This window comes from Caloenas nicobarica, chromosome 11 (assembly GCF_036013445.1).
Source record: "Caloenas nicobarica isolate bCalNic1 chromosome 11, bCalNic1.hap1, whole genome shotgun sequence".
In the NCBI taxonomy this organism is placed as follows: Eukaryota; Metazoa; Chordata; class Aves; order Columbiformes; family Columbidae; genus Caloenas; species Caloenas nicobarica.
This window is the reverse complement of record NC_088255.1, coordinates 5,014,718-5,040,848: the sequence shown is the minus strand read 5'-3', so window position 1 is coordinate 5,040,848 and position 26,131 is coordinate 5,014,718. Positions and strand designations below refer to the sequence as shown.

At 64.5% G+C, this 26,131-nt stretch overlaps 2 protein-coding genes across 4 annotated transcripts; one reads left to right on the top strand and one right to left on the bottom strand.

Annotated features, from left to right (window-relative positions):
* Nucleotides 1-8,196: 8,196 nt before the first annotated feature.
* Nucleotides 8,197-20,216, top strand: SEMA3B (semaphorin 3B). 3 transcript variants are annotated; one of them, XM_065642277.1, is made up of 18 exons: nt 8,197-8,237; nt 15,007-15,140; nt 15,987-16,144; nt 16,230-16,292; nt 16,382-16,501; nt 16,575-16,668; nt 16,756-16,875; nt 17,172-17,317; nt 17,412-17,526; nt 17,613-17,682; nt 17,805-17,949; nt 18,058-18,277; nt 18,360-18,451; nt 18,609-18,650; nt 18,753-18,910; nt 19,022-19,077; nt 19,150-19,289; nt 19,373-20,216. In XM_065642277.1, the coding sequence occupies exons 2-18, from the start codon at nt 15,035-15,037 to the stop codon at nt 19,811-19,813; spliced, it is 2,286 nt and encodes a 761-aa protein (XP_065498349.1). In that variant the 5' UTR covers nt 8,197-8,237; nt 15,007-15,034; the 3' UTR covers nt 19,814-20,216. The 3 variants fall into 3 exon arrangements, with proteins under 3 accessions (XP_065498349.1, XP_065498348.1, XP_065498347.1); XM_065642276.1 differs by lacking the exon at nt 8,197-8,237 and adding an exon at nt 13,139-13,160; XM_065642275.1 differs by lacking the exon at nt 8,197-8,237 and adding an exon at nt 14,479-14,515.
* Nucleotides 20,217-21,175: 959 nt separating this feature from the next.
* On the bottom strand, nt 21,176-23,395 carry LOC135992865 (2'-5'-oligoadenylate synthase 1-like). The gene is made up of 6 exons (XM_065642278.1): nt 23,144-23,395; nt 22,649-22,943; nt 22,382-22,569; nt 22,059-22,300; nt 21,839-21,971; nt 21,176-21,759 (listed from the first exon to the last, which is right to left on the bottom strand). The coding sequence occupies exons 1-6, from the start codon at nt 23,336-23,338 to the stop codon at nt 21,256-21,258; spliced, it is 1,557 nt and encodes a 518-aa protein (XP_065498350.1). The 5' UTR covers nt 23,339-23,395; the 3' UTR covers nt 21,176-21,255.
* Between the last annotated feature and the right edge of the window lie 2,736 nt (nt 23,396-26,131).

Below are 26,131 nucleotides of genomic sequence, written 5' to 3'. Positions count from 1 at the left end.
GGCGTCATCACTCCATCGGGCATCAGTACCGAACCAAGCATCCCCACCCCACTGGGTATGGCCACCCCACCGGGTACCATTGCTCCACCAGGCATCACCACCCCACCTGGCATCACCGCCCCACCGGGCATTACTACCAGCAGCACCTGGGGGCGACACTCAAAGCAACGAGGCTGCCACACTTACTCTGACCTGAAGGGCTAAATCCGTTAGGTGTCAAGCGTGGGTGCTGGCTTTCCTCTTAGGGAGGGGCAGATTCACTTGACAGCCGAGGAAGGTCCTCCCCAGCTCACCTCACAGCCAGCTTCTCTCCCCAGTCTGGGAAATTCAAGCCACTCCCACATTAAACCAGTCCAGCTGGCTGTCCTGCTCAGGGATGCCCTCTGCCCCTGCAGTGACTGCCCTGGCACCTCCAAATACTGGGAGCAAACAAACCAAGTGAGACCATTCCAACGTGACTGAGAGTGTGTGTGTGTGGGGACACTCCAATTCCCTCCTCCAGTCTCCATCAAACTTCCCTGCTTGAGCTAAAACACCTCTGTTTTCATGGAGACAAAATTTTGGGGTCTATTCTCATAAAAGTGCCCCAAAGAGGAAATTTCTTCTTCCAAGAGCACCTCACACACTGCAGGGAAAGCCAAGAGCTCCTGGCCAGCCAGCAACCATGTTCCCACAGGTTCCCTGCCCCTTCCAAAGGGCTGTAATCCCCAAGTCACCTCCTGCCCTGCTCAGCAGAGCACCTTACTCCTCTGCCCTGCCTGGCTTTTACTTTGGAGAAAAATCTTTGGGATTCTCACCACAGCGAGGCAGGGGCTCAATGCACCCACCTCCCCATGCAGAGCAGGGAACCCTGTGCAGTGCGTGGGATGGAGCTGGACGGCCGCTGCCGCACGTTGGCAGGATGGCTCTATGCGTTGCTGGGAGGCTTTATTTGTATTACGCATATCTTTCATAAATCCTCAAGAAGCCTCAGGAGGCCTGGGATGGAAACGGCTCCTCTGGCCAGCAGCAAGCGTTGCCATCGGGCTGGGAGGAGGAAAACCTCCCCTCGCCCCGCCAGAAGCGGTGGCACCCTCTCGCCTGGCTGTTGTGGGACGTTAAATATTCAGCAGCAACTCTGCCCTCGTGCTCCCGGCAATCCCACAGCTCCTGTTACTGCTGCTCTCCTTTGGCCAGGGACATCCATTAACTAATTTCTAATAACAGCAGCATGCGTAAGTGCTGAACCAGCGCTGGCTGGCACGCCGGGGGACTGGAGGCAGCCAGGTTTGGCAGGGTGGTGAGGGGGGAGTCAGAGGCACCCAGAGCCATGGGTATGGCTGGGCTTCAGCCGTCTGTTTAACCCTTCCCCTGCCCTGGCCCAGGCGGGCACCAGCCACGTGGCACCCGTGCGGAGATGTCCTGGGAATGGGTGGCAATGTGCCTCACTGGGGATTGTAAAAGGAGGCTGAGAGTTGCCGCCCTGTAAGCAAACACAGCACAGGCAGCTGGGTACAGGGACGGGCAGCACAGCCCCACAGCACACGGGGTTCAGCACCCACCGGTGGGGTGGGCATGCCAGGGGACTGGGGACTGGGGTGCAGGCAGTGACTCAGAGCCTGCCTGCTGCTTTCCAGGCTCCAAATGTCACCCTTCCCCTTCTCTTGTTGGCACAAATGAAGGCATGTCCCCTTTTCATCATCCCTTCTCTCATCCTCCACCATGTTTCTCCATCATCTCCTCCTTTTCAGCTAGGCAGAGATGTCCACACCATCTTCATCATGTCCAGCTGTAGCTTTGCAAAAAATCAAAGCAGTGAGAAGGAAAGGAGGAAACAGGAGCAAAGACAGCCCCAAACCTCCCAGAGGATCCCTGCATCCCGCAGTCAGCACATGATGGCCCCAGCCCCATGCAGCCAGGCTGGTCACACAGTGGGGAGCTGGTACGGGGACCGGTCCCCTCACCGCAGCTGGGGGCTACCCGGGAGAGGGATGGGCTACAACCCTCCTCTCACCCTCCCAAACCCCTCAGCCAGTGGTCCTTGCCTGACACAGCCCAGGACAGTTTCGCCACCAGCCCTGGGGGTGTCAGGCCTGTGCCTGCGCTCCAGCGGATTGTGAAACTGCAGCCGTGTGGTTTTCAGCGGAAGGATGGAAAGTTTGACGCTGGATTCCCGGATGTGAGGAGCCTTTGGGGAAGCGCGGCACGGCACAGCATGGAGCGTCCCGCTGGCAGCATCCTGCCTCGCTGGTGGCAGGGAGCTGAGTGCCATGTCACAGCCCTCACCCACAGCCTGGGTGGTTTGCCCTCTCACCAAGCCCCCCAGGCAAAATATTCCCTATTTTCCATTTTTCAGCTACACTTGGAGACTGAGCAGATTAAGGTGAGCCTATAAAACCCCTTGGTCTCCAATGTGTCCTGCCACAGGATGAGGCCAGCCAGAACCCATTCATGAAGGAGGGGATGCTGTGCATGGCCGGGGTGTGCTCTCCTTGTCATGCTTGGTCTCCTTGCCCAACCTTTGTGGCTGCTGTCACTGCCCACCACCGCCTGCTGTTCCCAGGGCCAGGATGGGAGACGGCAGGCAGAGGTGGCAGAGATAATGGTCAGATTTGCATTCAAAGTGGTGTTCCCCCACAACGCTGCCACCTTGACCTCTTGAGCAAGAAGCTACCCGGGACATGTCCTTGCTTGGAACACACCAGTGGGTGCCTCCAGCCATCCCACAGGCACAGCCTCAGGAGCCAGTGGGGGCTCTGAGATCCCCACTGCCCCTGAGCCCATCACCAAGGAGCAAGTGAGGCATGAAAGGAGCTGGGAATGCCAGCGGCAGGAGGAGACGGATGCCTGTGGCAGCAGTGCAGGATGGGGGGATGCTGGGGTGACACCTGCCCGACGCTGTGCCAAGGGCAGGATCCTTCCTCCCCCCCAGCCACCCCCTCTGGAAAAGCCCCCAATGCCAGCAGCATGGCAACCTGGGCGCAGAGCGGGCAGGGCACAGGTCCTGACCCCATCCCTCGCCCTTGACTGCCGGCTCCCTCATGGCACATGCTGTCATGTGGCAGGGCACAACAACAACAAGGACTAATTGGTTAATGCGATTTCAAAACATGATTTGCAATTATAACTTGCCAGAGAGCATTCAATGATCCCGCACATCAGGGTGAGTTGGTTTTTCTCCTTCGTTTGTTCCTGGAACCTCAAAACCAATTACCTTTACAGAAGCCAGAAGCAAAGTGCTGCTCAGCAGACCTGAAGGGTGGGTTATCTCTGCACTCAATCGCTTCCCTGCCAAGCACGGCACTGGGAACCAAGGACCTGAGGATAAGCCCCGGGTAACCTCACCACTTCTCCCTGCAGCACTGTGGGGTTTTGAGGGGGTCCTGGGGCCCCCCAGCTCCCGCAGCCCCCACCAGGATGCTGGTACCACACAGGCTCCTCCAGCTTCCAGTCATCAAGCACCAAGTGAGAGGTCCTGAACCCTAAGAGATGGGAACAAACTTCCTCTTGGCATAAGGGGACCATCTCCTCTGTCACCTCCAGAAGTGCCAGTAACAGCCGGCTCATCTCTGCCACCCAGGAAGGGCAGCATGTCCTCGCTGTCCCTGCTGGCAGCACCCACAGTCCCACTGGGGCCAGGGACTTTGCTCCCGTGGGCTTGCCGTCCTGCAGCAAGGACGTCAATGCCTTTAAATGCAACTTAAATGCCTTTAAAGCCAAACAAGCCCAAGTGGCCGTGATGCTCCTAAGACTCAGCTCCTCTGAGTCTCAGTTTGTTTCCCCAGTGTCCCCAGTTGCTCAGCATCCCACTGGAAAGCTGGGCATGGGTCCGGCAGCATTTTCCCTTGAGCAGGCAAAGAGGGACTCGGTACCAGCTGCTGGAGGGATGCTCTGGCAGCTGTCCGTCAGGAGGGTGCCAGGGCCCTGCTCTGCTGGAGGACCCCTTCTCACAGTGGGACCCACCAGCCCACAGGGGACACTCTCACATGCAAAGGGCTTGAGAGTCTCCAGGTTGCAAGCTGCTTTCCATCAGCTGCCCCAGCCCCAGGGTCCTCCATCCCACGTTGCAGCCATTCAGGATTCCCAAGGATGGGGAGGGAGCCCAGGCAGCTCCCAGAGCCTCTGAGGAGGCATGGGACAATGCCAGCAGTGCAGGACAGCTGGGCTGGGCTACCCTACACCCCAAAACCTGCCTGAGCCAGGCGCAGAGCCAGATCCCCAGCCAAACTCCCCTGGGATCCAGGTCCGAGCTGCAGCCGAGGAGGGAAGTTGACATTTAGCAGAGAAGGAGCAGTGCTCCGGCATGGGACAGTGGAAGGAAATGTGGGACAGCGTTGCGGGGTCTGAAGTGCCCGGGGGGGGTCTCCCGTTCAAAGCTGAGCTCCCCAGCAAGCTGTCATGAGTATGGAGCCGGCTGGGGGAGCCCCAAGGGGGCCCAGGCATGCTGCCCAGGGCCTGGGCAGCAGATGGCTGGGGAGCTGGAGACCAGGGAGCAGTGGAGGACAGGGGGCGCCTTTCAGCCCACACGACTGTAGCATCCTTGTTTAAAAGATATAAATAACTGGGCCAAAAACAGAGACGTGGCCACAGCCATGTCCCTTCTCTCCCCAGGGCAGCAATCAGTTCAGAGCCAGCCCAGGAGCAGATAGAGCTCGTGCAACCCCAGTGAAGCTGTGGTTTGCTCCAGCTCCCCAGGGCCCTGCTGCGCCCCCACCCTCACTGGGGTGACTGACGATCCCAGGGCCAGAGGGCAGCACACGGTGCTGCTGGGTGTGATCTGGCCACGAGGAGGAGAGGGGATAAAGGCCCTTTCATGGCCTGCCAGGGAAATGGATTCAGCAGGAGAAGCACAAAAGGACATGTTGGTGCTCAGGACTGAGGCTGCCATGTCCCCCCAGCACTGGGGAACCCAAGCTCCTGCAGTGGTGGGAGGCAGGGTACAGCTGCCTCAACTAGGGGGCAACTGGTGAGCACTGGATGCCAGGGTCCTGGTGGGCACCCCCAGGTCCCTGCCAGCATCACCCAGCCTTGCACTCAAGTGTGCTGAGCCTGGCATCATTTCAGGCCAGGCGGTGCTGGCATAGTGGCCCCCTCCACAGTTGGGAAAGCCCAGGGAGGCTGCCTCTCTCCCTCCCCTCTGAGCTGGCCAACAATTGGCTGCCCAGGGGACGCTGGCCTTGATCCGCATCCCTGGCCGTCCCCACGGCTGAGCAAACAGAGAAGGAAACAGCCCCAGCCAGCCCCTGCCACTGCTGGCACACAGCCAGGCACCCGGCACCCCCCAGCACTCCCATCCCCAGGGATCCCTGCCACCGAGCAGAGCTGGCAGCACCACCCTGCCTGGCGATGCCAGGGGGGTTAACGGTACAGACCCACCTGCCCCACAGCCAGGAAAAAGCCTAGGGGGCTGTGAGAGCTGAGCTGAGAGGAGGAAGCAGAAGCTGGCATAAGTGCCCACCGCACTGGCGGAGGGGCTGTGCCGAGGTGGCCAGTGCGGTGTGGAAAGTGCCAAGGCGCAGCCAGGGCAGCCCTGCAACCACTGGCCCCAAGTGCAGGACAATCCCTCCTTGCTCAGCCCAGAGGTCGGTTTGCCCAGTTCAGTGCTGTTTGCTGTGGGGCTGGGCCAGTCCTCGGGGCCTGTGGGCTAGTTGGGGCTAGCTGGTTGGCAGCGGGCAGCCAGCGTATGCCAGGGGCATGTGCTCCAACCCTGCCCAGCTGCCCCATGCACTCCCCCCTGCAGCCTGATTCCCTCACACCCTTTTCCAGCTGCAGAGTATGGTGCTTCATGGAAATTCACCCCCGGCCCCCTTCCCAGAGCTCCCCATCAGAGGGACACCCCGCTCCCAGGGAGATGCCAGAGGCTCCAGTCCCATTTCCCCCAGTGCACTTCACGCCACTCAGAGTCCCACCTGCCTGCTCTGTGGCACCCCTGGGACAACCAACCTGCCTGAGGGCAACAGGTCCCACCTGTCACCAGCATCGGGCTCAGATTGCTGCAGGAAGCCGAGGTGGCCAGGATGGGCGTGGGGAACACCGTCACCAGCTCATGGTGGCACCGCGGCCGGCGTGGGGATGGGGACACGGTCTTCCAGCCGCGCCCCTGGCACCGCAGCCTCGGCTGGTCCTCGGGGCGTGGGTGCCGAGGCACAGGCGGCTGCGCCGGCTCTGCCGAGAGCGCTGCCCGCTCCCCGCCCTGCCGCCGGCAAGGTGAGCGCGGTGCCGCGGCCGCCACCGGCCAGCCGCTCCCGGTTCCCGCCGGGCACGGACCTGGTGACCCTGCGCGCCGCCCACGCAGGGACGCTGCCGTCCCGTGACGGCGTGGGCAGAGAGAGCCGGTCACGGCTGGAAGAGGGGCGGGAGCCCTGGCACCGGGAGCCCGCGCCAGCCCCATAGCAGCCCCGGGACTGCCCCATGCCGGGCTCCCGCCGACCCATGTCAGGCTCGGTCCCCGCCCCGCCACTCTGGGTCCCGCCCGCCACACATCGCGGCTCCGGCCCGGCCCGGCTGCGCGGGCCCCGACCGCCCTCTGACGGCAGCCGGTGGCACGGCCGGGCTGCTCCGGGACCCGCCACCCCGGCACACTCGAGTGACCCCGGCCCGTGTGCCCCCCGGCCCGTTTCCCCCCGAAAGCCCTCTCTCCCCACACATCCTCATCTCCCGTTGCCAACCTGCCCACGGGACTACTGCCCCTTGTCCCCCGTGCTGGGGGCTGGCAGGACAGCGCTGGCCCCTGAGGGCAGGGTGCTGTGGCAGGGCAGGCAGGAAGGGTGCAGGCAGGGCCCTGGCAGCCCCCCGCTGTCCCTCCCGGAGTTGGGGGCAGGCCCCTCGAGAGTGGCAGCTGAGGGGGCTTGGGGGTGCCCCCAGCACCCTGGCAAACTGTATGCCCTGCTATGGGGCAGCCCTGGCCCCTCTCAGCCTCTCCACACACCCCCGCTGTGCCCAAAAGATCCCTGTGGAGTTTTACATTGCACGGTGCCCTGCGTCTTCACATGGCACCACTCGACACGGCACGGTGTGCCGTGCATCCGCATCCCCAGCAGCTCCAGGCCGTGCTGGCCTGCAGCCACACAGGCAAGAGCCCGGCTCTGTGTGGGCAACATCCCAGGCTCCATGTCCCCCCAGCCCCTCTCCTCCTGCACAGGGCACAGCTCCTGGGGAGAGAGGCTGGGGCTTGGCTCCACAGCCTGTGGGGCAGCCGTGCCAGCACCTGGCCACCATTGCAACAGAAAAACAAATCAAAACAAAACATTTTCTTCAGATGGAATTTCCTGCCTTGTTTTTTTTATTAAATTGGTGCCTCCCGTGCTGGCGGGCACCGCAGAGCGGAGCTCGGCTCCCTCACCCTCACGTTCTGCCACTGGGCAGCTGGGCTGAGCCTGAGCCTCCCTTTCGGAGGCTGGGGCAGGCGTGGGTGGAGGGACAGCCTCCCTCCTCTGGGGACGGGCTTGTTCCTGTCCCAGCCCAGTGTGCTGCCCACTCCTGCGCCGGCTGCATGGCTCCCGCCCGGATAAAGCTGCCGGCTCCCGGCACGCTGGGTGGGTGAGAGGAGCCGTGCGGCTTGAACTGCCCTGGCCCGGCCGAGAGCTCGTTACACATTTACCCCGCATTAATGAGGCAGCACGGCTGCTCCTGTCCTTTGGACCGCAAGGATGCTTTGCAGGCAGCCAGCCGGCCCTGGGGCCCCAGCCGAGCAGGGTTCTGGGGGTCCCGTGGGGTGAGACCCCCGGGCACAGGCACCGCGGCAGCAGCCATGTCCCTGTTCTCTTGCCCCAGCCCCGCTGGGCCGGGCTTTGCAGGAGCAGATGCGGTGGAAGGACGGTGACAGCGCATTCGCCCTGGCACCCTTTCAGGCAGACACAGGACCAAGCGGGCAGGGACAGGCTCTTGGGGATGTTGGGATGCTCCATGGCTGCGATCGGGGACCCAGGGCTTGCCGGCGGCTCTCCTGCCTTCCCAGCACAGGCAGAGGCGCTGGAGGCACCCTGAGGAGCCTCGGCGTCCCGAGGGGCTGCCCCTGAGCCGCCGGCCGGGTCGCTGGGTGCACAGGGAGGACACGGGACACAGTTGCCTTTTGTTGGTGCCAGCCCCGAGAGCAGGGACCGGGGTTTTGTGTCCCCTCCCTCCGCCCCCGCCGCCGGCAGGACTGGCGCCCGGCACCGGGGATTTGGGGTTTAAAGAGCAGGAGGCAGCCGCAGCCCCAGCTCACCCACCAGGCAAGGAGGCAGGAGAGTTCCAGCAGAGCCAGCGTGCCATAGCAGGTGAGATGGCGGCCACCGGGAACCGGACTGCCCTGTCGAGGCGGGCTGCAGGGTCAGGGGGCCAGAGTGGTGGAGCTCGCTGGGGGGATGCCAGGTCACTGTCTCCCCTTGGTTGGTCCTGGGTGCTGGTGGTCTCGGGCATGATCCCGAGAAGGATGGGAGGGCATCATCAGGCACACACTGCCTCCTTGTCCCTGTCACCCCATGTCTGAGAGGGGGTCCTTGAGCCCTCTCGCAGTTGGGGTGAGCATTGCTGCTTTGGGGGGTTTCCTAAGCCATGTCCCTTCCCCAGGGCGCTGGTTTACAGGAAAAGGGGGATTTGCTCAGTGCCTTCCCACCTGTGGCTCCTCCACTGCACTTGCCGGCTCAGCCTCAGGCAGAGCTTGCCCTGGCTGGGACCTGGGCGAGCTCTGAGCCATTCAGGGAAGAGGGGAGCCCGACACCGGGCACCCGGCTGGGCAGGAGAAGGAGCTGGGCCGGCAGACAAGGCCCTATTGTGCCCCGCCGGGGCCGCCAGCTCGCCCATCAATAGTCGCATTATGCTCGGTGGTGGCCCCCCCAGCCTTCCCAGCCGCCGCGGCTCTGCGGGAGCACCGTGGGAGGCGAGCTGAAGTGGCTGTTGTGTTGGGGTCCAGGGGTGAGAGGAGGAGGGTGGGCAGGGCAGGGTGCAAGGACCCCCCTGCCACTGCCTGGCTGGGTGCTGCTGGGTGCTGTGGCAGTGGGATGCTATGCTCCTGCGTGCCATTCGCTTTGGGGGCACGACGACCTGAATGAGGAGCAGGCAGGCTCAGGGGGCACCCAGGCATCCGTCCTCCCTCCTCTGCCCTTGTCATCCCGCCAGGCATCATTTGTGTCCGAAATGGCCACGGCCAGGCTGCACTGATGGGCACTGCCCCAGGGCAGGGGTGAGCAAGTGGGCAGTGAGGGGCTGACATCAGCCCTGGGCACAGATGCCGCAGGAGCAGATGCATGGTCCTGCATGCTTCCCAGTGAGACACACCCCAGCTAAAATTACCGACCCCACAGCAGGGACACCAGCCTATTTTTAAAGCCTAGAGGAACTGGATGCCACTGTTTGGTGTGCCACAGGGCAGGGCAGCAGGCAAGGGGGCTCAGCCAACATCTCTCCTGCCCTTCCACTGGGATGGGGAGAGGGCCAGGCTGGGGGTAGAGTGCCAGTGTCCTGTGTCCCACACACCATGGCTCCACTGTTGCTCCTGCCCCATTGAGATGGTTTTGAGGAGCTTCAAGCTCAATGTTTTTTGGTGCATGGGACACAGCCCGTCTGTCTGCCCCAGAGCCTGGCTGCTAGCAGCCACAAAGCCAAGGGCAGATGTTCACCCCGGGGCAGCAGGATGGGATCCTAGAAGCCCAGGATCCCTCCCTTTCCCAAAAAGCCATTGTACTGCATCGGGAGGATGGATGTCTCCTTCATCACCAACCCAAAGGCTCACCATGCACCCCACAGCTTGGTTCCATGGCAGGGATACCTGATAATGGCACCCCAGACATGTTCAGGCACGGGGACGCACCCAGCACCCCACATCCCCTGAGCAGCCTGGCCCAGCCCAGCACAGGGTGAGGACAATTAAAAAGAGATTAGCCGGGCTACACTGGTATGGTGCTGCCGGGAGCCGGTACGTAATCCTGGCAGGAATGCACTGGGGCCATGCGGGTCCCTGCTGTGGGGGTCTCGCACCAGCGTGTTGTGATGGAGGGTGGATGTAGGGTTAGGAGGGTGTATCCATAGACGTGGTGTGAGCCCTGAGCTGATGTCCCCCTGGGACATCACCACCACACCAGGCTATGAGGATGCAGCTGGCTCAGGCGTGTTTGCTCACCACCAGCACAGGCCCTCTCACTGGCACACTTGGCACCCCATGGGCTCTGTCCCCTGCCGGGTGTATCCTCCCTTTGCACCAGGGATGTGGCAGCCACTCGAGGCTGATGCCGTCCTGTGGCTGGACGTCACATGCCACGGGGACATGCAGCCACTTTCCTGTCTTGGTGCACAGCCAAGCCAGGAATGATGGCAAGGAGACACTGGCATAGCCATTGAAGTGGCGATGGGAGAGATCCCTGCAGTGTTCATGGCACGGCAGGGCTCACCTCACTCCCCTGGAAAAGCCATGGGCTGCAGTGGGGAGCAGGGCTTGGGATGGGGACCCAGCCTGGCCAGGGATAGAGGGGGCACACAGGCAGGCAGTGAGGGGCCCTGTGCTGGGGAACTCCCAAAGGAGTCCTAAAGCTGGTGATGTCACAAACCACTGAGGGCTTTTTGGGGTGGCCAGGCCCAGGGAGTACCAGCCTGAGGACGTTATCCCCATGCCCGGGCCACAAGTGCAGGCTGGGGTGAGGATGCCTCTCGTCCTTCTGCTCCCTCCTCTCCCCCCGGCAAGCTGGCAGTGTCACCAGAAGTGCTGGCAAAGGCCACTCTGCTGCACAAGCACATCTCTTGGCTGGGGAACAGGGCCGTGCCAAGTCCAGGTGGCACGAGGACAACTATGGCACCAGTTGGTATGATGCAGCTCACTTTGCCCCCGCTTCGTTTTGTCTGGCCCTGGCCACGGTGGCTCCAGCAGGTCAGAGGGTTGATCCTCAGCCCTTATGGAGACGGGGGGGCACCCTGCAGCCGCCTTGCTCTGGGTCAACCCACAGGTCCCTGCGCCAGGGCCCTCTCAGTCACTAGCAAGATGGGGACAAATCACGGCTCATGTCTGTGCAGGCTCTCCAGCAGCCGCTGGTCCTGGTCACCCGCACACTGGCACGCATACTTCTCGCGCTGTGCCAGTGGGCAAGCTGGCACAGGAGGTGCAGGACATGCTGGCTGCTGCCTGCTGCCACGCCGCCCCTGGGAGCCCTGCGGAGGTGGGAAGGAGCCGTTTCCTACCACAAACACCGCTGGGGGCTCGGGTGCTGCTGGCAGAGCTACAGATGCACGCCTAGAGCCGGAACCGCCAGGGGAGATTTGGCCGAGGTAGCAATCCCCCGGCACGGATCTGCCAGCGGCAGGGAAGGGATCAAAGAGCGAAGGAGCCGGCACCTGCTCACACTGCTGGCGGTGACACCCCCGCGCTGGCAGGGAGCCCGGCCACTGGCACCTGACCGTGCCGCCCTCCGCGGGGCTGGCAGTGAGCACAGGGATGAGGGTGGGATGCTGGTGGCGATGCTCATTCCAGCTGCGGACTGTCACCATGTCAGCAGCCAGCAGCTTCAGCGCTTGCCAGAAACACCCAGCGAGGCAGAAAGGGGTGGCCAGCGGGCGACGTGGCGCATCCCTCCCGTGCCGTTTTTTCCGGGATAGAAGCCCAGCCCTTCTGACTCCTGATGGTTTCTCCAGGCAGAGCTGCTGCTGGCAAGGTCCTTGCTGGGCTCTGGGGCTCAGTGACGGTGACACCACACAGCCACCTCAGCACACATACCGGGAGCAGCACCAGACGGAAAGGTCCCAGCTGGGTGGAGGGAAACTGAGGCACAGTGCTGGCACAACAAACGAAGGTGCCCACTGTGCAGGGCTGGGCACAGCATTGCTGTCCCCACTGCCCCAGCTGGTCCTGATGGCTGGGGCAGTAGGGACAGAGACACCATGCCGAACCCTGTCATGGCAACCCAGCCCAAAGCCCCACCACAGCAACTGGGTAAAGTCTTGCAGCAGATTAGCACCTGCCAGCGGCTCCCCTGCCACCTGTCCCCTCAATGTCCCCATCCCCTTTGCCACCCGTGACACTGGACTGGCGCTTGGCACTGCAGCGTGACTGGGAGGAGAGTGGACGGTACACCCGTGCCAGCAGCAGGAACATTACCGGTAGTGAGACGGAAGGGCATTGCTTGGGCACCCAGTCTGGCACAGCTCCTCCTGCCTGCTGCTGGCCTGCCTGTGCCTGCCTGCATGGCTCCCACTGCCTGCTGAACCCACTGCCTGCCTGCGGCAGCTGTCTACCCGCACCTGCACCTGACCTGCCTGCATCCACTGCCGGGCTGCTGGCACCTGCTGCCAGCCTGTGCCTGCTGCTGGCCTGCCTGCACCCTCTGCCTGCCTGCACTCACTGCCGGCACACCTGCACCCACTGCCTGCTGGCACCCGCTGCCTGCTGGCACCCGCTGCCTGCCTGCACCCCCTGCCTCCCCACTCGCCCTGCGCCTGCCTGCACCCACTGCTTCCCGCACCCACCGCTTGCCTGCCCGCACCTGCTGCCTCCCCACTCATGTTGAACCTGCCTTCCTGGACTCTGGCGCCCACAGGTAGGGACAGCCAGGGGCGCGGGAGGAATAAAAGGCAGGGGTGTCCCCCAGGGCAGCCCGTGTCCCCCCCGGCCCCAGGCTCTGCCTGCCGAGGCACGCGTGGCCTCGCTGCCGGCGCTGCTCGGCACTTGCTATTCTTGGCAGCGGTGGCTGGAAAATGGGAGGCAGTGGAGGAATTTTGTTTGCTCCGGGCTGGGCCTGGGCCAGACATCTGGGCAACAGCTGAGTGGGGTGCGGGACCAGCCCCCCACCGTCCACGGTATGGCCCCCAGTGCCCCTCAGCACCCCCCAGCACAGCCTCTAGCACCCCCACACCCGGGCAGGCAGCACACAGCCGTCAGCTGCCCACCCCAGGGACGAAGCAGCCGGGCCACTCGTGTGCTGAGCGTGGGGTGCTCAGCTCTGCCCCGGGGCCGGTGGGTGTCACCGCGAGTGTCACTGTGGGCCACACAGGGTGGCAGCACGGCTCTGTGTGAGTGGGCATGAGGGGGCCTGGGGGCGTTTGCACGCGTGTGTTTGCACGTGTGTGAGTGCGTGTTTGCACACGAGTGTACGTGTGCACGCGTGTTCGCGTGTGCGCGTGCCCCCCGTGCCCCGCCCCGCCCCGCCGGGGCCGCCCCGCTCCCTCCCGGCGGACGCGGAGGGCGGGGCCGGGCCGAGCCGAGCGGAGCCGGGACGCAGGTGGGTGCTGAGGGTCGGGCAGGGTGCGGGGGCTGCCGGGGCCGGGGGGCTCCCGGGGCCGGTACGGGGGGGTGTCCGGGGCCGGGTTATCCGTGCTGCCGTCGGGGCTCTGCCCAGGCTGGCACCGGAGGGCTGGAGGCGGGGGCCGTGTCCCGGCTGGCACCGGGTGCTGGGGGGAGCTGCGTCTGCCCGGGCTGGCACCGGGGGTCTCGGGGGGCTGCGTCCGTGCCGGGGCTGGCACCGGGGCGCTGGGAGATTGCTGCTGCGGGTCTCAGGGACCTCTGTCTGCCGGGCTGGCACCGGGGGTCTAGGGGGCTGGATCTGCCAGTGCTAGCATCGGGAGTCTCTGGTGCTGCCGCTGATGCCCGCCCCCTCCAACTTCCCCGCGCGCCAGCACCAGGCTGGGGCAACTGGCGTTTGGGGTCCGTGCCCGGGGGTCTGCCCTGACCCCTCCATGGGGGCTGGCGGGTGCTGGGCAGGTGGGAGCACCCTTGGTCCCCCCACCACGGCCCTTGCTCATGGCAGTGGGGGTGTCTGGCAGAGCGCGGTGGGTCCCCCGCCTCATCCCAGCACCTCTGGAAATGTCATTAGCGCCTCCCGCCCTCACGCCAGGCTGCTGGGCAGCCCAGCCCTGCGGCACTGTGCCCGGCTGCGGCCGCTGCCTGCCCAGGACCTGCTCCCCACGCTGCCAGCCTGGGAGGGGGCTGCCCATGCCTGCAGGAGCCCAGGGCAAGCCCCAGCCGGCAGGCTGGGCAGCAGGCAGACGTGCCCAGATCTATGCCGGGCACCGCCACCCACACATGCCCCCTGGCCCGGCACTCACCGTGGCCTGGCTGGCACCATGCTTGAGCAGCGCAGCAGCCACTGAGGCAGTTACACGAGTCGCGGTGCTGCAGCGGGGCTTTGGTTGTCACCAGTGTCCTGGCAAGGCCCTGGTGGCCAGAGCACGGGTGAAAACCTGTTGGCTTCACCGGGGGCTGATGGCCAGCATGGCCAGGCTTGTGCTTCACACGCGGCGCAGGGAGGTGCCGGCTGGCACATCCTGGCTGCCTGCAGGTGCCCGGGGCTGCTGTGGCATGGCCGGTGGGTGAGGTGAGGAGCTGCGTGTTGGTGCGGTGCTTGTGATAATCATCACCTCCTGTTCCCCGGGGGAGAGTGTGCCAGAGCCAGAGGACCTCTTCCTCTACCCTGTGGTGGGCACCTGTGAGGATGGCGGGCATACCTGTGTGGGCCCCTTGAGGGGGTGTGGGCACCTGCTCAGCCAGAGCCCCCCTAAACCCAGCCGTTTTTCACAGGGTGGTACAAGAAGGGCCAGGGGCCAAACAGCAGGGGCTGTCGCAGTGGGGGAAACTGAGGTACGGGACCCCTTGATTCCCACAATGGTTAGCTCGCATGACGCTCAGAAGCCTGCCGCCTGTCTGGCGTGCCATGTCTGGCTGGCATCGCCCTGGTGCTCGCCCGTCCCTGCAGGACAGCTCTATGCTCACAGGCAGCAACGGGCAGAGCCCAGTGCCCTCCTGCCAGCAGGGCTCAGGCAGGCGTGGGGAGGGCTGGGTGCTGCTCAGCCATGCTGCCTCAGTTTCCCTTCAGGCAGGAGTGGGAAGGCTGTTCCTGGAGCCCATTTGGTTCAGGGTCAGATTAACACGGGCTTAAAAAACAGGGAGGGGTGTGGCTGGCCTGTTGCCCCCCGACTATCACTGGGTCAAGCCTGTGCTGTGCTGGGGTCGCCCTATGCTGGTGCTTGGTGTTCTCCCAATCCCAGCAGCAGCGCCAGGGAGGGATCGTGGTCTGGGGGCTGTGGGGAGGGGGCTGTAACCTGAGCTGAGGTCTCGCTTCTCTTCCTCAGCTGCGGGGCCGCCAGCCAGGCCCCGGCCATGAGCCGCACGTTGCTCCTGCTCCTGCTCCTGCTGTGTGGCCCCGCTGCTGCCACCAGCCGCCCCCCGCCTGCTGCCACCCCCCGCCTCAAGCTGGCCTTCCACGGTGAGTGTGGGACATGCAATCAGGCGTGGGTGAGATGGTGCTGTGTCAGCACCCAGCATCATCCCGGGGGACAGGGGACAGCATAGCAAGGAAGGGTGCAAAACCCCCGCACTGCCCTGCACCAGCGCCAGCGCTGCCCTCCCCGCAGGCTGCCAGGCATTGGCATGGGCTGCCGAGTTCCTCGCCTGATGCCAGCCCCCCAGGGCCACCTGCCTGCCCTCGGGGCCGTGCCTGAGCTTGGGCCATCGCTCTTGGCCCCCGGCATGTGCCACCTCATGTGCGGGTCCCCCTGTGATGCACCATGCCGGCATTCACCAGTCCTGGCTGCTCCAAGCCTGGTGGGACACCGTGCTGGCCAGGGAGCCAGTGCCGTGTCCCAGCTGGCCACCCCGCAGGCTGAAGCACAGCGCAGGGGGCTTTGTCCGGCAGTGGGTCCCGGCGAGCACTCTCCTCCCAGCCTGACAAAGGGCTGTTTGTTCCCGCCACGGTGGGATTAGCTCCGCAGGGCAGGGAATGGCCCCTTCTCCCCCACCGCCTGCTGCCAGGGTGGGGGGCATGGGGATGGGTGCTGGGGGATACAGGGACAGGTGCTGGGGGGTGTGAGGATGGGTGCTGGACAGCGCAGGGATGGGTGTTAGGCTGGAGTGGGGATGGGTGCTGGGCCGGCTCAGGGTTGATGAACCCGGTCAAGCCAGTGGGACAGGTTTGGGGGAGGGGGCGACACAGCCAGGGGACCGTAGCCAGATCCAGGTCTGCCCTGGGGCACGTGTCCAGGGCCAGGGAGCACGGCAGGCAGCGGCGGGTGCCATGGCTAGGCTGGGCTGAGCAGTGCTGCGGGTCCCACAGAGCTGCGGGCTCGTCACGGGCTGCGCCTCTTCACGCTGGAGCGCTCCTGCTGCTACGAGGCCCTGCTGCTGGACGAGGAGCGCGGCCGCCTCTTTGCTGGAGCCCAGAACAACCTCCTCTCCCTGGCCCTGGATGACATCAGCCAGCAGGACAGGAAGGTAACGTGGGGGGGGATACACATGCAAGCCAGGTGGCCCCAGGCGCACCCCAGGGCTGTGAGTGTCCCCCCTTTTTTCCTTGCAGATCTACTGGCCGGCACAGGTGGAGTGGAGGGAGGAGTGCAACTGGGCTGGCAAGGACATCACTGTGAGTGCTGGGGGGTGCTGGGAGGGGTGCCGGGGAGGTACCCCAGCATTGTTTCCCCAGCACTGCCTCCCCATGCATTCCCCCCACAGGCCGAGTGCATGAACTTTGTGAAGATCCTGCACCCCTACAACCGGACCCACCTGTATGCCTGCGGTACCGGCGCCTTCCACCCTGTCTGCGCCTTTGTGGAGGCTGGCCAGCACCCGGAGGTGAGCCCCCCCAGCACCACTGTGACCCCCGGCTGCTGCTGCCCACCCTCCTCCTGTTCTTACCCCCCTCCAGGAGCCCATCTTCAAGCTGGACCCCCAGCACATAGAGGACGGCAAGGGGAAGAGTCCCTATGACCCCCAGCACACAGCTGCCTCCGTCCTTGTCGGTAAGGGAGAGCTGAGCCCAGTGCTGGTGGGCAGTGTGCCGGGGGGGTGCCAGGGGGCCCCCATAACGCTTCCCGCCCGCCTGCTAGGCGAGGAGCTCTACTCCGGGGTGGCCACCGATCTGATGGGCCGTGACTTTACCATCTTCCGCAGCCTGGGCCGGCGTCCCTCCATCCGCACCGAGCAGCACGACTCCCGCTGGCTCAATGGTCAGTGCAGGGGAGCAGGAGGGTGGGGGGACTGCTGGGACCCTGGCATGGCATTGCTGCTCCCCAGAGGCATCAGGGTACTGAGTCCTCTAGGCTCAGCCACAACCTGTTCTCTGCTGCCTGCAGAGGGTGATCTGGGGAGTCCCTGTGCCTGGTGGGGTCCCACCCTCACTCTGCCTCTGCCCTGCAGCTGGGCAGGGGGCATCTGCACCCTCCTGCAACTCCAGTGGGTGCTCCAGGGTGCCAAGGGAACAGAGCTAGCAAGGGCACTGGACATAGCACCCCTCTGCCCCCAGAGCCCAAGTTCGTGGCCATTTTTTGGGTGCCGGAGAGTGAGGACCCCGATGATGACAAGATCTACTTCTTCTTCCGCGAGACGGCGGTGGAGCGGCAGCAGGGGCTGGGCAAGACCAGCTTCGCTCGCATTGGCCAGATCTGCCGGGTAAGAGCATCTGTGGGCAGGTGGGCTGGGGGCCGGGAGGGGCCGGGGGTGCGACCCGCTGCTGCTGACACCAGCGCCCTCTCTCTCCTGGCAGAATGATGTGGGGGGGCAGCGCAGCCTGGTGAACAAGTGGACAACCTTCCTGAAGGCTCGGCTCGTCTGCGCCGTGCCAGGACCCGATGGGGCGGACACCCACTTCGATGAGCTCCGTGAGTCAGGGTGGGAGTGGCCCCCCAGGGTGCCCACGGGCGACCATGGCATGTCAAAGCGACGCTGTCGCCCTCCCGGCTTGCAGGAGATGTGTTCCTGCTGCAGACAAGGGACAAGCGTAACCCTCTGGTCTACGCCGTCTTCTCCACCTCCAGGTCAAGCCCTCTCCCTGCTCCCCTCGCTATGCCCAGCGGTGCCTCCCTCACCCCTCACATTGTCCCCTCACCCCTCACATTGTCCCCTCTCCCCTCACATTGTCCGCTCTCTCTCCCGTCAGCTCTGTTTTCCAGGGCTCAGCCGTCTGCGTCTACACCATGGCCGACATCCGCCGGGCTTTCCTGGGCCCCTTCGCGCACAAGGAGGGTCCCAACTACCAGTGGGTGTCATACCAGGGACGCGTGCCGTACCCCCGCCCGGGCATGGTACGTGGCACAGGGGTGTCCCGGCTGCTGCCACCAGTGGGATGCCAGTACCTGAGGTGGGGGCTGTGGGGAGCAAGACCCCACTCAGCCAGTGCCGCCCCCACACAGTGCCCCAGCAAGACCTTCGGCACCTTTGGCTCCACCAAGGACTTCCCAGATGAGGTGATCCAGTTTGCCCGGCACCACCCGCTGATGTACAACCCAGTGCTGCCCCACGGCCAGCAGCCCCTTTTCCTACAAGCTGCTGTGCCCTACACCTTCACCCGCATTGCTGTGGACCGTGTCACCGCCGCTGATGGCCACTATGACGTCCTCTTCATTGGCACAGGCACGTGGTGACCCTGGGGCTGGGGGCACAGCTGGGGGGTGTTGCAGCTGTGACCCCCGGCCTAACCTCTCCCTGCCTACAGACATCGGCACGGTGCTGAAGGTGGTCTCGGTGCCCAAGGAGAGCTGGCACCGCATGGAGCCACTGCTGCTGGAGGAGCTGCAGGTCTTCCAGGTGAGACAGAGCTTTGTGCCCTCCCAGTGGGACCCCCCAGGTACCCTCTTGTGCTGCCTGTGCTCTGGGTCATGCTGGGCTGCTCCAGCTACCGGGACATGGGGGCCGGCAGCCTGGTTCCCCTGCACCCTAACTCCTGCCTGCACTCTGCCTGCAGGACGCCTCCCCCATCACCAGCCTGCAGCTCTCCTCCAAGCGGGTAAGGGGGGACTGCGGGGGGTTCCCATGTTCTGCCGAGGCTCTGCCCGGCACTGTGCCACAGCACTGGGGTGCTCAGCTCCGTTCTCCACCCGCCCTCCAGCAACAGCTCTACGCCGGCTCAACCACAGCACTGGCCCAGCTGCCCTTGCACCGCTGCGGCGCCTACGGCAAAGCCTGTGCTGAGTGCTGCCTGGCCCGGGATCCGTACTGCGCCTGGGACGGCACCACCTGCACCCGCTACATCCCCAACACCAAGAGGTAGGTGACATGCCGGGGCACGGTGCTCGGCTGGCCAGCCTGCCCTGAGGCCACGGTGAGGGGCGCAGGTGATGCTGCTGCAGCCGCTGCTCCTTCACCACCTTCCCGCAGGCGTTTCCGCCGACAGGACGTCCGCAATGGTGACCCCAATGTGCTCTGCTCTGAAGGTGAGCCGGGACTCGGCCAGGGGTTCAGCCCTGCCAGGGCAGGGGGCTGACAGCCAGGCCGTGTCCCCCCAGACCCCCGTCGGGGCAGCGTGCCCCAGAAGCAGCTCTATGGGGTGGAGGGCAGCACCGCCTTCCTGGAGTGTGTCCCCAAATCCCTGCAAGCCCGCGTCCTGTGGACATACCAGCGCACCCGGGATGATCCCCAGCGAGAGGTAGGCTCTCCCCGGCCAGGTGCTACCAGTAGGACTGTGCCATGCTGTGCCGACATGACCACCCATCCCCGTGGCTGCCACAGGTGGAGGTGGATGAGCGGGTGGTGCGAACGGAGCGGGGTGTCCTGCTGCGCAGCGTGCAGCGCGCCGATGCCGGCTTCTACCTGTGCCACGCCACCGAGCACGGCTTCACCCAACCGCTGCTGCGGCTCTCCCTGGAGGTGATCAGCACCTGGCAGGCGGCAGGCATGGCCCCCGCCAGCGACCCCCAGCTTGTCGCTGGGCCCCCTGGCCACAAGGTCTGGTACCGGGACTTCCTCCAGCTGGTGGAGCGCCCGCCGCTGGGGGCTGCGGACAGGGTCTGTCAGCAGCTCTGGAGCCGGGGGAGACCTCCACCACCCGCCCGTGCCTATGCTGGACCCCCCGGCCGCGGGCAGGGCGAGGAGCTGCGCAAAGCCCGCCGCCGGCGCACCCACGAGGGGCCGCGGGCCGAGCGGGGCCCCCGCAGCGCATCCCCCTGGTGACCCTGGGGCTGGCCCCGGGCACCAGGCTCTGCCTAGGAGCGGGGCTGCGGGCAGGGGCAAAGCCCCCACCGGCCTCGGCTGCCCCACCGGCAGCACCGGAGCAGGGCACGGGCAGCAGCGGGGGGCCACAGCTCTGGGGCCAGGAGGGCAGCCGGGCTGACCGCCCCCCACCGAGGGGCCACCAGCCACCCGTGCCACCGGCTCCAGCACCAGTGGGGGGACCGAGCCGGCTGCTGGCACCACAGAGTCACCGAAATATTTATTAACAACTGTTACAGATGAATGTAAACCTGCCCCTGGGCATGGCACCACTGGGGGATGGGGCAGCGGGGCCACCCTCATGTCCCAGGGGCCTGTGTGTGGGAGCGGGACCCCAGGGGGGCAGGATGGGCACTGGCGGGACGTGGGGGCCTGGCTGGAGGAGGGGTGCCCGGAGGGAGGTGTGGTGGGGGCACAGAGGTGGTGCCCAGCACCCCAGGTACAGAGCAGCAACACATGGGGGCTTGTACTAATTGAGCACAATAAAGCAGAGGATTCAGCCCAGGGTTCTGTGTCTGCCCCAGAGCCACGAGGAGCACTCGGGGGGAGCAGCCCAGTGTCCTACAGCGGGGACCCTACAGGGACCCTGAGCCGAGAAGGTTGGGGTGCTTGGCAGCACTCGGGGGATGGGGAGGCCAGACATCAGCAAGGCCGACCGGGTGCCCCTGGGCTCCCATCTAGCCAAGCTTTCGTTTCTGGAAGATGAAAACCGAAACTGGACTTGAGGTTTCCCCAGCGCTTAAGGCAGTGACAGGAGATGACCTCGGGCTGTGCTGCCTCCTGCTGCCTCCAGGTGACGCTGGAACCAGCCACATCGCATTGCTTGGGGTGGCATCAGGCCTCCGCCCGCCTCGCCCGGGGACACCCAGCAATGGCAATGTCCCAGCGCTGGCTGTGCCCCTGCCCGGACCCTTGAACCCCCGGCGTGGGCGCAGGCATGGCACCCCCAGCCCTGGGACGCTGCCTCCTGCCAGCTGAACACCCAGGGGACACCCCTAGGGAGTCACGGCCACCTTACCTGCTTGGCAGTCACTGGGGAGGTGGTCTGGGAAGGTTTAAAAGCTGCTGCAGGCAGAGGATGGAGCTGTTGTTTTCCTGAGGTCCAGCTGGCACCAGGCTGGCACCCCTGACCCCACTGGCCACCTCAAGTTCAGGCAGCAGCACTGCTCTGCACCCATGTGTCCCTGTGCCATCGCAGCAGCTGGTGGCATGGAGGCCCCCCCTCATCCCAATGGGGAATAGGGTCCCCGCTTGACAACCACCCCCATGCCACTTGGCACCATCCCCAACCCAATGAGCAGCACAAAGATCTACAGAGGTTAATTTATTTCCAGCATGATGGGGGGTACAGAGGTGAGGACTGGTGCCAGGGGCGATGCTCAGGAGGGTGAGCAGGCAGGGAACTAGGGATGCCGGGGGCAAACACCCCCCCGGAGCCTCAGGAGCATGAAGAGTGTGCTCCTGGGCTGGACATCATAGTATGCCAGTGTGTGCTTGTCCTCCAGCTCCCTGGAGCCATATGTCAGGCGCTGTTGGTCGACTGGAGGCCCCTGCCGGGCATGGATCTTCTCCTTCAGCTGCCGGACAGTGTCGGTGGGCAGCACCATGTAGGTGGTGGTCTTGTTCTTGTCGTCCTTCACAAAGACCTCCATCTCCAGGGGCTCAGTGTGCAGCAGTATCAGCGTGGTGCTGTAGAAGATGCCATAGGAGGCCAGGGGCTCACCATCCTGCAGGATGAGGGTTTTCCCACTTGTGTCCTGCAGTGTCAAACGCTGCCTGTACCGGGGGATGCCCCACGTCTTCTCGATCTCCTCCTTCAGCTTCCAGATGGTGGTGCTCGGGCTGATTGTCCTGCTCAGGCTGGTGCCCACCAGCTGCTTCACCTCGATTGTCACGGGCCGTGCTGGCTGTGGGGACAGAAGAATGGCTGGGTGAAGTCGGCAGGGGCGGGGGGGGCACAACGCCTGCAGGCACAGGGAGCCTTACCTGCACATTCCAGGGCCGGGCAGCACAGACGCAGGGCAGTGAACAGTGGCGGGCAGCTTCCCGCGCCACCAGGTCCCAACTCTTGCCTTGGCCCAGGATCCCCGTGGGGTCAGCAGGGTCCAGGATTATGGGGCTGCAAACATAGAGGGCAGGTGCTGCCATCAGCCCTGGGCAGTGCCACGGGGCAGGTGGCAAAGGTCCCACCAGGTAGGGCTCTTACCGGGGGTTGCGCAGCAGACTCTTGATGTGGGCACCGATCTGGCTGTGCTGGAGCGAGTAGCACGTCTCCCAGTAGATGCAGATCTCCTGGTACCGGCACAGCAACTCCAGCACTGTACGAAAGCCCTCAGCCATGGCGAAAGACTCACAGGAGTCCGTGCCCTCCTGCCAGGCATAGATGGTCAGCAGCTCCAGGGCATACTTGGGGGGCAGATCTGCAGTGGGGTACTGTGGCTTCAGCATCTGGGAAGAAGAAGGGGATGGGGTGAGTGCTGGCCAGGGTGGGTGCCTGGTGAGTGCCAGGGGAGTTGGGCAGCCCCTCACCTCCTTGTACCAGTACTTGACAAGGCGCAGGAGGCTCTTCAGCTTGGCGGGGAAACGCTTCACGAACTTCTTCTGCAGCTCGGTGAAGCAGGGGGAGAACTCCCCGGGGCCACTACTGGCATTCAGGAGCCCAACATATGCCTCCACATACAGCTCTGGGTTCAGGGGGGCATCCCGTCTCAACTGCCCTGTGGGGCAAGAAGGAAGGTAAGAGCCATCCCAGCACTGACGCCTCAGCCCAGCCCCGCGCCAGCTCACACCCCTTACCCAAGGCATTGTAGGCGGGCAGGATGTCCACCTCGATGGACTCTGACGTCCTCTTGGAGCAGAGGGTGAGGCTGAGGGAGCGTGGTGTATTGCCAGGACCCTTGTACCGGGGCTCGCTGATGTTCACGGTGAATGACAGGCTCTGTTTGCAGGCATGCAGCCTCCTCTCGATCAAATCCAGGATATGCCTTCTCTGCTGCTTCTGCTGCTGGTAGCTGGAGAAGCAGTTGAGGAAGAGCACCACATCGGCATCAGAGTTGTTCCGCAGGGCTGTGCCCTTGCCTGCCGAGCCACCCTGTGGAGAGATGCCCTGCCTGGTCAGCACCGCTGCCGTGACAAGCCAGAGGGACACTGCTGCCCCCTGTACAGGCAGCACCTGCCACCTTTCCTGGGGCTCCCAAGGGAAACTGAGGCAGGGCACGAGCTGGAGTGGCAGGACAGAGGGAAGGGTGGCAGCAGCGGTGCTGGCTGGTCCCTGAGCTAGGTAGTGCTCACCTTGACCGTCTTGAGGACACGGATGTTGTTCTCAAAGCAATTCTCCTTCAGGAAGTCGCAGATCTGCTTCACCGTCTCCTTCACCTGCGTGCGGAAATCCTCACTGGGCTGCAGGACCTCCATGATCCAGCTGTCCAGCCTTTTGGCAGGCACCGTCCCCAGCCCATTCGTGGATGTCATCTGCCCCACATCCATCCTGCTAGGTGTGGTTGCTCCCACTGCCCTCCCCTGCTTCGCAGCCTCCCCTCTGCCCGCTCCTGCCTGCAACTCTCTCTCCGCCTGCAGCAGCTTTTAAACCTTCCCGGGTCACCTCCCCGATGGCGTCACCGCTGGGAAGTTAAGGTGGCTCCAGCTCCTGGGTTTCGCCTTTCCCCGGCCGCGGCTCCCCGGGGGGGCTCCTGCCCATAGGTCCCCCGGTGTCCCCGGTGCCACCGCCGCGGGTCTGGGAGGGGGCAGGAGGGGCTGTACGGCACGGCCGTCACCCCGGCACCCAGCCGAGGGGCAGTGGTGACAGCCGTGGTGGCAGCACAGGCAGCTGCCTGCGGGCTGGGTCTGGGGAGCTGCAGGGCGTCATAGCCCGAGGTGTCTGTGGTGGCACAGGGTGTCCCCTGGGTGCCCAGATGGCAGGAGGCAGCGTCCCACCCCGGCGACCCCACGCCAGGCTCTGCCCAGGGGCTGGGGGTGTCCTGTCTGTGCCCCCCGCCAAGGGCTCAAGTGTCCGGGCTGGGGCACAAGCAGCACTGGGACATGGCTGGTGCCAGTGCCACCAGAGGCCCTTGGTGTTACCCCAGGCAACGGGACATGGCTGGCACCGGTGCCACTGAGGGTCCTGGTGTCAATGAACACAATGCAACGTGGCTGGTGCTGGTGTCACCAGAGCCTTTGTTGTCACTGCAGGCAATGGGGTATGGCTGGCGCCAGCGTCACCGGGGGTCCTGCTGCCCCCCCGCAGCGGGACGTGGCCGCTGCCAGCATCACCGATCCCGCGGTGTCCCGGAGCGAGCAGGACGCGGCTGCCCGCGCTGCCTTAAGCGCCGGCTGCGGCAGAGCCGGGAAACGGGAGTTTCTATTTCTGCCCCGGTTTCGGTTTCTGCTTCTGCCGGCTGGAAACGAAAGTGCAAAGGGGACTTCGCGGCGTCCCTGCTCCCGTCCCCCGGCCCCTCCCATCGCCCCCGCGGGACTGCGGCTGTCGCGGGCAGCCCGGGCTGGGTGCCCACGGGAGCCCCGCTCGCCTGCTCTGGGTCATCCCGGGAAACTGGGATGAGCCAAAAACTGAATGTCAGGCCTGGAAACTCAGGGCAGGGGTGGGCAGGGGCAGGAGGGTGGGCAGGGGGTAGGGAGAAGAGGCAGGAAGGGGCAGGGATGGGACAGGGCAGCATTGGGGTCAGGGACACGTATAATGGTGGGAAGAGACATGGTGTGCAGTTTGGGTCAAGGATAGGGGTAAGGGTACGGGCAGGGACAGGGACAGGGCAGAGGGAGAGATGCGCAGGGACAAGGGCAAAGACAGAAGAAGAGATACAGGCGGGAGTGGTGACATGGCCAGGGCAGGAGCAAGGATGGGTGTCCCCTTAGTATCAGATGACAAAGAGACCAGGACTGGGGCAGGAGTGCAGGCCGGCGCAGAGATATCGGCAGGGCTGTGGGCAGAGACAGGGGTAGAGACAGGGGATGGGCAGCGGTATGGGCACGGACAGTGACAGGCAGGGGCAGAAACGGGGACAGAAGCACATATTTGATCAGGGATACAGGCAGTGCTGTGGACAGCGACAGGACTCATGAACATTTCGCATCTGGCCTGTGCAGCCTGCGAAGTGAGGCCAGGATGCCAAGGCAAGAATGACAAGAACCATTTTTTATTTGCAGCCGTGGGGTATCTCAGCCAAATTGAGGCACCCCAAATGTGGTTTCACATGTGGCTCTCACACCCTTTGAGTGCTGGGGTACAGAATGTTTCAACTAATCCCCGCTTACCCCCCTACTTGCTTTGCAAGGCCATTACAGCTCAATGGTACTTGTCATCCTTGTTTCCTCATCCAGACGTCACTGAAGTTGGTCTCGCTACGGGTTCTTATCTGTGAGGCCAGGTCTCAGGGAGCTGTCGGAGGGGCTGGGATGCTGGCCTTATCTCAGGAGCCCAGGGGTGGCCTTCCTCCTTCATGGTGGGGCTCTCTGCCTCCTCCTCCTCCCAATGACCTGGGGTCCTGTAGCCATGCCTACTGAATCCTAACTATGCACTATACAGCATAAACTATAGATACATATCTTAAGAAAAATTCAGACCATTTCGTACTTCCACTGCCAATGGTTAGGGAATGACATTTTCCCAATGAGATGCAGGCAGGGGCAGTGACAGCGGCAGAAAAATGGATAGGGGCAGGGTGGGGGTGGAAATAAGGACAGGACAGGGGCACAGGCAGGGATTTGGGAAGGGACAGGGGCAAAGATGCAGGCAGGAACTGGGATTTTGGTAGCGACAGGGGCACAGGGGCACTGGGCCAGTGGCACAAGCCAGGACCAGGGCACAGGGACAGGAGCACAGGGAGCCGGGCACAGGGACAGGGGCACAGGGACACAGGGACAGGGGCACAGGGACCCGGGCACAGGGACAGGGGCGCAGGGACACAGGGACAGGGGCGCAGGGACACAGGGACACAGGGACAGGGGCACAGGGACAGGAGCACAGGGACCCGGGCACAGGGACAGGGGCGCAGGGACACAGGGACAGGGGCACAGGGACCCGGGCACAGGGACACAGGGACACAGGGGCACAGGGACAGGGGCACAGGGACACAGGGACACAGGGACAGAGGCACAGGGACAGGGGCACAGGGACCCGGGCACAGGGACACAGGGACACAGGGACAGGGGCACAGGGACAGGGGCACAGGGACCCGGGCACAGGGACACAGGGACACAGGGACACAGGGACAGGGGCACAGGGACAGGGGCACAGGGACCCGGGCACAGGGACACAGGGGCACAGGG